We start from the raw sequence: 12,617 nt of genomic DNA, 5'->3' as shown, positions 1-12,617 counted from the left end.
CCCCCCCCCCCCCCCCCCCCCCCCCCCCCCCACACACACACACATGCGCATGAATAGCCATCGAATAAACAAAAAAAATTACGTCTTCTGTCTGGCCTCTTGTTCCCCAGATTTTGGTGCAGGCTCTGGACAGTGGTGTTCCCCCCTTGTCTGACTTGGCCACGGTGACCATTGTGGTCAACCGGAATCTTAACACTCCTGTGTTTGTAAGTACCGTATATAACGTGGTGATTCTGGAGACCCAGGCACTCGGTGACACCATCGAGACCGTGCGGGCGACGGACGCTGATATTGTGGTGAGTTATGACAAATTGTTTTGTTTTTCTCATTTTGGTTTTGAATTGAGTGAAGGTGATATAAAAGATGTAATAAATATGTTTTAGTTTGGCAAGAAATTTTTTTTCAGAGAGATCTTATTAGAAATGGAATTTTAAAAAATTTATTTTTTTGGGAGGGAGGGGCGGGGAAAGGGAGGGTAATTTTTCGTTATATTTCTTTCTTTCTTTTTTTTGGTGGTAAATACTTAAGTAAAAGTTACACTTTGTGTAGGAGTGAATCTGCTACGCGTTGTCCATGGGTCTCTCTGGTAATGTGTTGATTGATGGAATCTTAAGATGGAACCTCTTTTCTCATCATCATCATTGTAGACAGGAAAATGACCAAAAAACGGTGGAGACTGGGTAGAATTTCAAAAATTATGTATGTCGTTCCCCGTTTCGCCCCTTTGGGCTTCGTCAGGAACATAGTTATTACACCATCATCATCATCATCATCATCATCATCATCATCATCATCATCATCATCATCAATGCTTTTCTCAACCTGAATCAATGTATACGCCACCAACAAACACTTTCTACTTCTCCCTATCTTCGGCTAGCCTCTTGACATTATTCAATGTCTTCCCTCTTTTCTCTACATCGTTCTTTGTGATTCTTCTCCAGGTTTCACATGGTCTTCCTTTGAATCTTTCACCCTGTGTTGTTTCTCAAAACGTTCTAACTTTGTGTATTCTAGTTTTCCCTCAAGTATTTCTTTGTGTCTGTTCTATAGGTTTCACAAGGCCTTCCCCTTGATCTCTTACCCTCTGTCATTTCTCGTAGTTTTTTAACTTTGTGTGTTCCAGAAGGGTCTAAGCACACATTTTTCCCTCCAGTACTTCTTTGTGGCTTTTCTTCAGGTTTCACATGGTCTTCCCCTTGATCTCTTCCCCTGTGTCATTTCTTATTGTGTTCTAACTTTGTGTGTAAATGTTTCAGTCCCCGAAAAACGTAATCAGCTACAAGGGTGTGAGCACACCTCGCCCTCCAGTACTTCTTTGTGGCTTGGTCTTCCCCTCAATCTCTTACCCTGTGTCATTTCTCAAAGCAGTCTAACTTTGTCTGTTTCAGTCCCCGAACAACGTGGTCAGCTACAAGGGTGTGGGCACACAGATAGCCCTCCAGTACTTCTTCATCAACAGCGTCACTGGCGCGGTGTCTGTGAGGTCTCCCCTCACCCAGGATAACAACATTCAGTACCAGGTAAACATTTAAACAACTTACTTTCCCCAGCTTTTTCCATCTTCCTCCTAACCCTTTTTCTCTATATCTTCTTCCTTCTCCCCCTTCTTCGTTTTCTATATCCTCATCTTTGTCTCTTATTCTTTTTTACTGGAATATATCCCATTCTCTCCCTGCCCTACTCTTTCTCCTGCTCTCCCTTTCTTTGTCTCTCTTTTTCTCCTTTATATGGATATCCTCTCTCACTCTTCCACCCTATCTCTTCTCTCTCTCTCTCTCTCTCTCTCTCCCTCTTCCTTTCTCTCTCTCCCTCTCTCCTACTTTCTCTTTTTTTGTCTCTCTATTTCACTATCCTTCTATCCTTCTACCCTACTTTTCCCCTCTCTCCCCTCTCTCCCCTCTCTTCCTTTCTCTGTCCCCTCCCTCCCCCTCTTTCTTTCTCTCTGTCCCTCTCTCCTTCCCTCCCTCTCTTCATCTCTCGTCTACCCAATATGATTTATGTAAGCTTAAGTAAAGAGAAGCAGATTAAAACATTAGCAGTCATTTGGCACAAGGAAAAAGTAAGACAGGCAGACAGAAACAATAGAGGAAAAGTAAAGAATTCTCACCATACATCTCCTCCACCTACATTTATGCATGTATTATGCATGTATTTATCTATGTACATATTTATAATTATGTATTTATGTATGTATATATGTATGTTTACCTTTGTAAACCAAAGCGCCCTTCTATGACTAAAAAAAGTGTAATTTATTGATTTTTTATTTACCTCCAGCTGACCGTTCAAGCCGTAGATCAGGGCGTCCCCGCTCCTCTGATCGCCTCGCCTTCCGCCCAGGTCAACATCACAGTCATCAGGAACCAGTTCTCCCCGGTGTTCCAGAACACTCCGTACCAGAGGACCGTCCTCCAGGGCAGCAACGTGGGGACCAGCGTCTTCCAAGTGACCGCAACGGACGACGACTTGAGGGTGAGTGGTAGAACTGGGGCGATCGATTATCTGAGCGATAGAACTGGGGCAATCGATTATCTGAGCGATAGAACTGGGGCAATCGATTATCTGAGCGATAGAACTGGGGCAATCGATTGTCTGAGCGGTAGAGCTGGGGCGATCGATTGTCTGAGCAGTAGAACTAGGGTGACCGATTGTCTGTTTTGTTATTTTGATAACTGGAGTAAAGTAAAGTAAAGTTGTTCCCGCATCCGATCCGAACATTGGGGATTGCCTTGTTAGTAATGTTAGTGAGACAACTTCCTTGGCCTTTGGCATATTGTGGTAGGGTGGCCAGTTTCTTTCCACGCCCCCTTTACTTCCCCAACTTGAAGTCAGGTACTCATTACTGGTGGGTGGGCAGGAGGGGGCAAATAAAACCCGTCTCTGAACCGAGGTTCGAACCCGGATTTTCTGCTTCGGAGACGAGCGAACTAACCGTTCTGCCACCGCATGCTCGATGATTGGTATAGTTTGACTTTATTTAAATTAAGTGAATGAGTGTCTATTTTGTCAAGAACAGGCTCTCACACACACACACACTTTTTATATAGTGTGTGTGTGTGTGTGTGTGTGTGTGTGTGTGTGTGTGTGTGTGTGTGTGTGTGTGTGTGTGTGTGTGTGTGTGTATGTGTGGGTGGGTGTGGCTACATTACCTGATGTGGTAGAAGAATCTTTTTGCTGAGAGGGTATATTCTTAACAAATTGTTTCTGTTTAGCAAAATGTGGGATTTTCTCAAACTTTTTGTTCACATACTTAAATGATCATTTAACTCTTAGGATACAAACGGCTATTTTTTCTTTTTCTTTGCTGCCAATTTTGTCATCTAAATTTTCAACCTGACAAACTTCCTTTTAGCTTACACTTAACCTATTTACTTAAATAAACAGAGAACTTAGAAGAAATGAATGATCCAATCAGTTATGTAAGGTTTGATTTTAGATCAGGTGAATTTGATAAGATTTGGTAGATTTTTGCTATAACTGAAAAGCACCAAGTGGTGACCGGAGCCAGCTGAACTAGCGCACTAAGAGTTAACGCTCTAGCTTCTTCCACAATGTTTGAGAATAGTTTTTTTCTTCTTTGTATTTATCACTTGCCCATTTATATGAGATTGACGCCATCTGAATAGTAGAAAAAAGTGCTTATGATAGTGTCAAATAGTGTATTACATGCATACTTAGTATGACATTTAACAGTTACAGATAGAGATTTCAGGGATGTAGATGGAAATCATTGATCTAAAAGCAATGATGATTTTAGAAATAATGATGGTGACGAGCTATGATCTGGGATTGTGTTTAAGTAATGTTAGCGTTAGTCCTATCTTCCTCTGAATAGTTAAATCCCTCTCTCTTGATCTTTTTAACTCCCAGTGGAGCATGCGCCATCAACAACATTTCTCCAGCTGAAGCCTGTACAGTGCATCCTTTTCTAGCTGTTTCCATGATGTCCCATCTAGTTAAGTGCACGATAAATAATTTCTGTCCAGGAACCCTACAACAGAGTGACCTACAGCATCGTGACTGATGAGACGGGCTCGAACTTCTTCTCCATCAACCCAGACACTGGCGTCATCTTCCTGCAGGCCAGCATCTTCAACGACGTCTCTTCCTCATACAGAGTGAGTTGGTGTTTTTTTGGTGTTTGTTGTTGATTGTGTCTTTGGCGTTGGTGGTCTAAAGACAAAATTAGAAACTCAGTTATCAAAGAAATGATGGGCACAAATGATGTCATGCATCACATCCAACGCCAAAGAATCAAATGGTTCGGACATCTCATGCGATTACCAACACACCATCTAGCACAACGTGCCTACATAAAAAAATTCGATGGCAACAAGGCTAGAGGGCAACCGAGAAAGACCTGGATAGATGGAGTCAGGGAAACACTACAACTCACGGCTTCCCCCTGACCCAAGCTCTCCGGCTGGTGACAGAGAGACGTCTCTTTCTTGCCTCGACACAAGGGTATAAGCGGCGGATAAAAGTTGGTCTAATGGTTAGACTGTTGGGCTCACAACTGAAAGGATTATTGCTTGGTTCTCCTCAATAGTGGATGATTCCTGCCCTGTTCTGATCTGTCTCTATTCAGGGAGAAAGACTTGTGACATATGATATCAGCTCTTTTGGATATTTTATTGAAAAATTTAATGTCTGTTTTAAAATATTTTTTTTTGCTATATACGTTTGTTTTGAACTCAACTTTTTTTTATCGGTAGGAAAAAATATGATAAATACTGCAGACGTATGGATACATACAAATATCATATACATAGTACATATAAATCTACCATTGATGTGATGTTTTAGAGTGAGAAAAGAAAAATGTATGTGTATGGAATGATGCTGTACATAGTCTATTGTTGTTACAATTTGTTTCTAGTTTAGCTAGATGTATTGAAATGACAAGGGCTAGATCTAATCTAAGGTCAAAAGTTTTAAGACGATCTCTTAGGATAGTATTAAAGTGTAAGATTTGAATGTTCGGATTTTTTTTTCTGTCCTACTTTCAGGTTTTCGTGCAGGCAGCAGATGGAGGCAATCCTGTGCGCTCGTCTTATGCTGTTGTCACGTTGGATGTCAACAGAAATCTGGCAACTCCATTCTGGGTCAGTCCGTCTGCACCGTCGTTTACAGACTCCGTCACCGTTTTGGAAACAATCGACTTCTCCAGACTTATCTACGTGGCATCTGCCAGTGATACCGATGTAGTGGTAAGGAAGTTTTACTTACTGGGTTCACATTCTGTGATGTCAAGGGACATGACTTTTATCTTTACTGTGGGGATAAGATAATTAAGGGAGGGGCACGCCCTTGGATGACGTAACAAGGTGCTGCGGGAACATAGGCGGAGATCGTCTGAGAGACTCACTGAGAGATTGAGTCGCAGACAGGACAGGGACAAGGGAACACCTATCTGAGACGGGAGCCCTCTGACAGACCCGACTCATCGGACCGCCAGGTAACTTTACAACATTCTAGTTGTCTGATGATGGAGACATTCAGCCGGGCTACACTGACATGAATCCTTATGAAGAGGGGTGAGGAAGCATTGAGCACCACCCTGTCTTCCAAGGACCTCAGTTCTACATTTGAATTCAAATTCAAAAACATTCTAGTAGTTTCATTTTAGCGTTGGACAAGTCTGAAGGGGACGCTCTTTTACCTTTGAGTGTTGGATACTTTTCAAAGATTATTCTTTAAGACTGAATATTGTCAGTTGTCAGTTGTCAGTTGTCAGTTGTCAGTTGTCAGTTGTCAGTTTGTCAATTATCGTTAAGCCCAGAAGCAAAATTTGTCAGGATAGAGTAAAAAACTGTTTCATTTTTTTAACAACTGGACCTACTTTTTGTGTCTCTCGCTTTTTTTTTGGTTTCAACATTTAAAATTTGAATTTTGCCAAAATATTTCTTGAGCATAATATATAACCTATACCACAGATTTCGAAACTGCAAGGATAACAAGAAATGTCATGAATATTACAGTTTTATTCTGCAGAAATGTAACAAATTAATCTGATTGTACGACATCTTGAATTGAATTATTGTGATGTGATCAAAATACATAAATTTCAGATTTATTATTTGTATAAATTTGATTGTAGGTTTTGTATTGGATTATTGTAATGTGATCAAAATATGTCAATTTCAGATTGACTGTTTGTATAAATCTGATTGTACGCTTTGTATTGGATAATTATAATGTGATCAAAACACGTCCATTTCAGGCTCCGTACAACCAAGTGTCTTACAGTATCGTGGGAGAAGGGAAGAGCCCGAACTACTTCACCATCGACTCGGACAGCGGTCAGATCAGGCTGAGGTCTTCTCTGCTCCAGGACACTGACGTCAATTACTCCGTAAGTTGTTCTTTACAACAAATTCTTTTTGACTGATTTTCTTTAGAGAAGGGGTCTCAAACTAACAGCCCGAGGCCCAATTGAGGTTCGTTAACCCTATCTGTACACCCTGGGGTCATTTTGTACCCCCGGGGTTGTATTCTTCACATTTTAGAATACTTCTAGATCTAGTGTGAAGATCTCTTTGAAACTTTCAGTATTTCTCAAAAAATTATTTTCAGAGACTGTCATGTAAAGTGTACGGATCGGATAAACGAGTAAATTTCCTCTTTGGAAAGTGGTTGCACAGAGTTCCCCACATCGTATGGATATGATAATAAAACACAACATATGGATAGGGGTAAAACAATATTTTGTGGCCTGTATTTGACATCAAAGTTTAGTGTTAGTGCCGCCTTCCCTCACGTAAAGAATGGCAGAGCTATGTCAGAGGAAGTGCTGTCAGTTCTCTGGCAGAAAGAAATAGGAAAGAAAAGCCTATGTCATAAAGAGTTACTTATGTTCTGAACTGCTATTGATAAGAATTACAAAGATGAGGTCAGCTTTTTTTGGAACTTTTGTAAAAAAAAATTGCTTGAAACTTTTTTAGTGGAATAACTAGATGTTGCTTAGGCTCACCCCTCTCCCAGACTCTACCTCCAGAGCCCACCCTCGGAGAATTTCAGTTTGAATATCCCCAGCTACAGAGCATCATGTAAGTCCACCTGTCTAACACAACAACTTTTCTCCTGGTCTCTGGGTGGCCATATTGGACAATTTCAAAAGTAATCAGTTTTCTGCTTTTGTAATAACGGTCACTGTCTTCCCTCCAAAGGTTCTTAGCATTTCTTTTTAAAAAAGTGCTCTGCTCACTGGATAGCCGGCTAAAATATAAAATTTCTGTTCTTTTCTTCAGATACTGATCAGAGTGGAGGACAAGGGAGCCAACGTCGCTGCGCAAACTGCCACCGTGATCGTCAACGTTTTGAGAAACTTGAACACCCCTCAGTTTCTGTCTGTGCCGTACGCAAGGACCGTCCAGGAGAACTTTCCTGATGGCACGTCCATCTTCAGAGCCACCGCAGTGGACGCCGACCAACAGGTCAGTTTACTCTTGTTTATAAAAAAATATTTTTTATCATTATTACTTTATTAACTCTTTTTGTCCGAGAGGGGTAAACCCTCTACATGGGGGGCCATTTTTTGGTACTAAATCTAAAAATGGCAAAAACGTAATTAAATTGGTCGTTAAATCAAAACATGTGAACCTATTTTTATTGTTCTTCGTCTACTGAATGAAATCCCAATAAAAGAGACCTGATTTTGGCAATTGCCAAAAAGTAATTTGACGGCGAAGTCGTCGTAAAGGAATGTACCCCAGCAATTTGCAGCGACTCACTGTTACTGGGGTTGTGACTGCCAGCCGCTGAGAGTGGCTTCCAGAGATAAAGTTGGGGGGCGGGGGGGAGGTGTGGAGGAAGGTTACTTTGTTCCTTCTATTGGGGTACTGCCAGAATGCTACAACCTGTCTGGTATGCAGGGCACCACTGGCAGGTCCTGCATCTTTTCTTTCTGTCTGTTTTTTCTGTCTGTTTGTTTCAATCACTAAGACGAATCTACAGGTTTGCTCAGCATTTTTCTTATGACTATGATGAGCCGTATCATTGGCCTGACTATATGCCTACATAGATTGTGGAACTGTTCCAGTCTAGACTTACAGAAATAATTATCCCATTCTGATCCAGAAATATCCATTTTTTTTCAAATTGCCCTTATAATTTCCTTACATTTACGTGTAATATGTTATGTTTTTCTAACAAATATGTAAATCAATTGACAAAACTAAATGCAAGCACCAGTTGGTGCCTGCCTGTGAAAGAATTTATATCCAGGATAGTAGAAAATTCTGTAGTCAGTGGGCTATTTACTTTTCCTTTTTATGTTTTCATCCTCTGTTGGCGTTAAGCGTTGAGAGGAGATGCAGTTTTCTATGGTAGGCCAGCTCCACAGCTCTTTTAGTTGAGATGGTATAATTTTTCAGGGTGTCCTTGACTCCCTCAATCCACCATTTGCGTGGCCTACCGCCTCCTTTATAGCCTGAGTACTTGGTGTTATAGGTTAAGCTTATGTTTTCAAAAAATCATGCATTTTTCTTCTCAGGGCACATTTGAGCAAGTGAGCTATGAGATCATCGGAGATGAGGCAGCTCCCGTGTTTTTCGACATCGAGCCCGGCACCGGTATAGTCCGAGTACGACAGTCTCTTGCTTCAGCCTCAGACAGTGTCTACGTGAGTTTTTTCTCCCATTTGTACTATTTGTAATTATTTATATCTTGAAGCAGAGGCGGGGGAAGATGAAGACCTGTTCTGCCGTGCAAAGACAGACCAACGTATCTGCAAAAATTATTAATTTTTGTATCTTTGTTTGGATGGACGCCTATTTCCGTTCTGCATCTTGTGTCAAAGACAGGAAGACGTATCTGCACTTCAAATAGGATATTTCACTATGGCAAACAGACGTAACTGAAGGGACATGCCCATATTTCCAGTGGCAGCGTGACGTAACTTAAAATCATAAAAAGTGCAGATACGTCGCTCTGCCTTGGCACAGCAGCGCTGTGAGAAGGAGCGAGCCACAATTGGACAAGCATGGCTGAGGGGACAAGTGACATAGTCTTACTTCAGGATAGCAGCTCAGCTTTGATATTTCTTTGGTTTTTGGCACAAGTGAGATGTGATGCAATTCCACAGTACTTAAGGGTACTCAAACAAGATGATACTGTTTATATTTATACTACGTGAGAAACAATCATCAGATTTTGTTCTGCCTTTTTTAACCTTTTACTCAAAAGTTTCCTTCTGCAGCTATGCACTGTTATACCCACTGTATCCAGCTCTGATAAGCAGTTTGGGGGTACACTGAGTTTGTTCCAAGCACTGCTGGAATGAGCAATTTTCACTATTTCTAAAGAAGTCCACAAATTTAAGTCATTTATGAAATGTTGAAAGGGGCACTACTACTTTGGAACCCAAATAACATTGGTGACGCTGGGCGACTCTAATTGCCAATTTGAAATGTTTGCAAAAAAGAAAAAGAGGAAAAGGGCACAGTGTAAAGAAAAAAATGGTGTTGGAACCCCCCCCCCCCCCCCCACACACACACACATGCGCATGAATAGCCATCGAATAAACAAAAAAAATTACGTCTTCTGTCTGGCCTCTTGTTCCCCAGATTTTGGTGCAGGCTCTGGACAGTGGTGTTCCCCCCTTGTCTGACTTGGCCACGGTGACCATTGTGGTCAACCGGAATCTTAACACTCCTGTGTTTGTAAGTACCGTATATAACGTGGTGATTCTGGAGACCCAGGCACTCGGTGACACCATCGAGACCGTGCGGGCGACGGACGCTGATATTGTGGTGAGTTATGACAAATTGTTTTGTTTTTCTCATTTTGGTTTTGAATTGAGTGAAGGTGATATAAAAGATGTAATAAATATGTTTTAGTTTGGCAAGAAATTTTTTTTCAGAGAGATCTTATTAGAAATGGAATTTTAAAAAATTTATTTTTTTGGGAGGGAGGGGCGGGGAAAGGGAGGGTAATTTTTCGTTATATTTCTTTCTGTCTGTTTTTTGGTGGTAAATACTTAAGTAAAATATCCATTTTGTGTACGAGTGAATCTGCTACGCGTTGTCCATGGGTCTCTCTGGTAATGTGTTGATTGATGGAATCTTAAGATGGAACCTCTTTTCTCATCATCATCATTGTAGACAGGAAAATGACCAAAAAACGGTGGAGACTGGGTAGAATTTCAAAAATTATGTATGTCGTTCCCCGTTTCGCCCCTTTGGGCTTCGTCAGGAACATAGTTATTACACCATCATCATCATCATCATCATCATCATCATCATTTTCATCATCATTATCATCATTGCCTTTCTCTCCCTGGATCAGGATATAGGCTACGAACAAACACTTTCTACTTCTCCCTATCTTCGGCTAGCCTCTTGACATTATTCAATGTCTTCCCTCTTTTCTCTACATCGTTCTTTGTGATTCTTCTCCAGGTTTCACATGGTCTTCCTTTGTATCTTTCACCCTGTGTTGTTTCTCAAAACGTTCTAACTTTGTGTATTCTAGTTTTCCCTCAAGTATTTCTTTGTGTCTGTTCTATAGGTTTCACAAGGCCTTCCCCTTGATCTCTTACCCTCTGTCATTTCTCGTATTTTTTTAACTTTGTGTGTTCCAGAAGGGTCTAAGCACACATTTTTCCCTCCAGTACTTCTTTGTGGCTTTTCTTCAGGTTTCACATGGTCTTCCCCTTGATCTCTTCCCCTGTGTCATTTCTTATTGTGTTCTAACTTTGTGTGTAAATGTTTCAGTCCCCGAAAAACGTAATCAGCTACAAGGGTGTGAGCACACCTCGCCCTCCAGTACTTCTTTGTGGCTTGGTCTTCCCCTCAATCTCTTACCCTGTGTCATTTCTCAAAGCAGTCTAACTTTGTCTGTTTCAGTCCCCGAACAACGTGGTCAGCTACAAGGGTGTGGGCACACAGATAGCCCTCCAGTACTTCTTCATCAACAGCGTGACGGGAGCGGTGTTTGTGAGGTCTCCCCTCACCCAGGATAACAACATTCAGTACCAGGTAAACATTTAAACAACTTACTTTCCCCAGCTTTTTCCATCTTCCTCCTAACCCTTTTTCTCTATATCTTCTTCCTTCTCCCCCTTCTTCGTTTTCTATATCCTCATCTTTGTCTCTTATTCTTTTTTACAGAAATATATCCCATTCTCTCCCTGCCCTACTCTTTCTCCTGCTCTCCCTTTCTTTGTCTCTCTTTTTCTCCTTTATATGGATATCCTCTCTCACTCTTCCACCCTATCTCTTCTCTCTCTCTCTCTCTCTCTCTCTCCCTCTTCCTTTCTCTCTCTCCCTCTCTCCTACTTTCTCTTTTTTTGTCTCTCTATTTCACTATCCTTCTATCCTTCTACCCTACTTTTCCCCTCTCTCCCCTCCCTTCCTCCTCTTCCTTCCTCTCCTCCTCCCTTCCTCCTTCTTTCCTCCGTCCCTTTCTCCTTCCTTCCTCCTCCCTTCCTCTCTCGTCTACCCAATATGATTTATGTAAGCTTAAGTAAAGAGAAGCAGATTAAAACATTAGCAGTCATTTGGCACAAGGAAAAAGTAAGACAGGCAGACAGAAACAATAGAGGAAAAGTAAAGAATTCTCACCATACATCTCCTCCACCTACATTTATGCATGTATTATGCATGTATTTATCTATGTACATATTTGTAATTATTTATTTATGTATGTATATATGTATGTTTACCTTTGTAAACCAAAGCGCCCTTCTATGACTAAAAAAAGTGTAATTTATTGATTTTTTATTTACCTCCAGCTGACCGTTCAAGCCGTAGATCAGGGCGTCCCCGCTCCTCTGATCGCCTCGCCTTCCGCCCAGGTCAACATCACAGTCATCAGGAACCAGTTCTCCCCGGTGTTCCAGAACACTCCGTACCAGAGGACCGTCCTCCAGGGCAGCAACGTGGGGACCAGCGTCTTCCAAGTGACCGCAACGGACGACGACTTGAGGGTGAGTGGTAGAACTGGGGCGATCGATTATCTGAGCGATAGAACTGGGGCAATCGATTATCTGAGCGATAGAACTGGGGCAATCGATTATCTGAGCGATAGAACTGGGGCAATCGATTGTCTGAGCGGTAGAGCTGGGGCGATCGATTGTCTGAGCAGTAGAACTAGGGTGACCGATTGTCTGTTTTGTTATTTTGATAACTGGAGTAAAGTAAAGTAAAGTTGTTCCCGCATCCGATCCGAACATTGGGGATTGCCTTGTTAGTAATGTTAGTGAGACAACTTCCTTGGCCTTTGGCATATTGTGGTAGGGTGGCCAGTTTCTTTCCACGCCCCCTTTACTTCCCCAACTTGAAGTCAGGTACTCATTACTGGTGGGTGGGCAGGAGGGGGCAAATAAAACCCGTCTCTGAACCGAGGTTCGAACCCGGATTTTCTGCTTCGGAGACGAGCGAACTAACCGTTCTGCCACCGCATGCTCGATGATTGGTATAGTTTGACTTTATTTAAATTAAGTGAATGAGTGTCTATTTTGTCAAGAACAGGCTCTCACACACACACACACTTTTTATATAGTGTGTGTGTGTGTGTGTGTGTGTGTGTGTGTGTGTGTGTGTGTGTGTGTGTGTGTGTGTGTGTGTGTGTGGGTGGGTGTGTGGGTGGGTGTGGCTACATTACCTGATGTG

At 41.8% G+C, this 12,617-nt stretch overlaps 1 protein-coding gene across 1 annotated transcript in view; it reads left to right on the top strand.

Moving 5' to 3' along the window:
• LOC101859258 (protocadherin Fat 4) overlaps positions 1-12,617 on the top strand; it is a gene marked incomplete at its 5' end in the record, with an annotated part of 115,844 nt that overhangs the window by 24,664 nt on the left and 78,563 nt on the right. Inside the window, 9 exons of the mRNA XM_035970948.1 lie at positions 111-296; positions 1,392-1,523; positions 2,281-2,475; positions 3,990-4,121; positions 5,013-5,279; positions 5,482-5,540; positions 6,151-6,358; positions 7,254-7,472; positions 8,393-8,626. Of these exons, the coding sequence (XP_035826841.1) occupies positions 111-296; positions 1,392-1,523; positions 2,281-2,475; positions 3,990-4,121; positions 5,013-5,279; positions 5,482-5,540; positions 6,151-6,358; positions 7,254-7,472; positions 8,393-8,626 (1,632 nt within the window). The remainder of the gene's footprint in view (positions 1-110; positions 297-1,391; positions 1,524-2,280; positions 2,476-3,989; positions 4,122-5,012; positions 5,280-5,481; positions 5,541-6,150; positions 6,359-7,253; positions 7,473-8,392; positions 8,627-12,617) is intronic.

The sequence above is a fragment of the Aplysia californica genome, unplaced genomic scaffold (assembly GCF_000002075.1).
Source record: "Aplysia californica isolate F4 #8 unplaced genomic scaffold, AplCal3.0 scaffold00346, whole genome shotgun sequence".
Taxonomy (NCBI): domain Eukaryota; kingdom Metazoa; phylum Mollusca; class Gastropoda; order Aplysiida; family Aplysiidae; genus Aplysia; species Aplysia californica.
The sequence above is the reverse complement of the archived record's forward strand: the minus strand, read 5'-3'. Positions and strand labels throughout refer to the sequence as shown.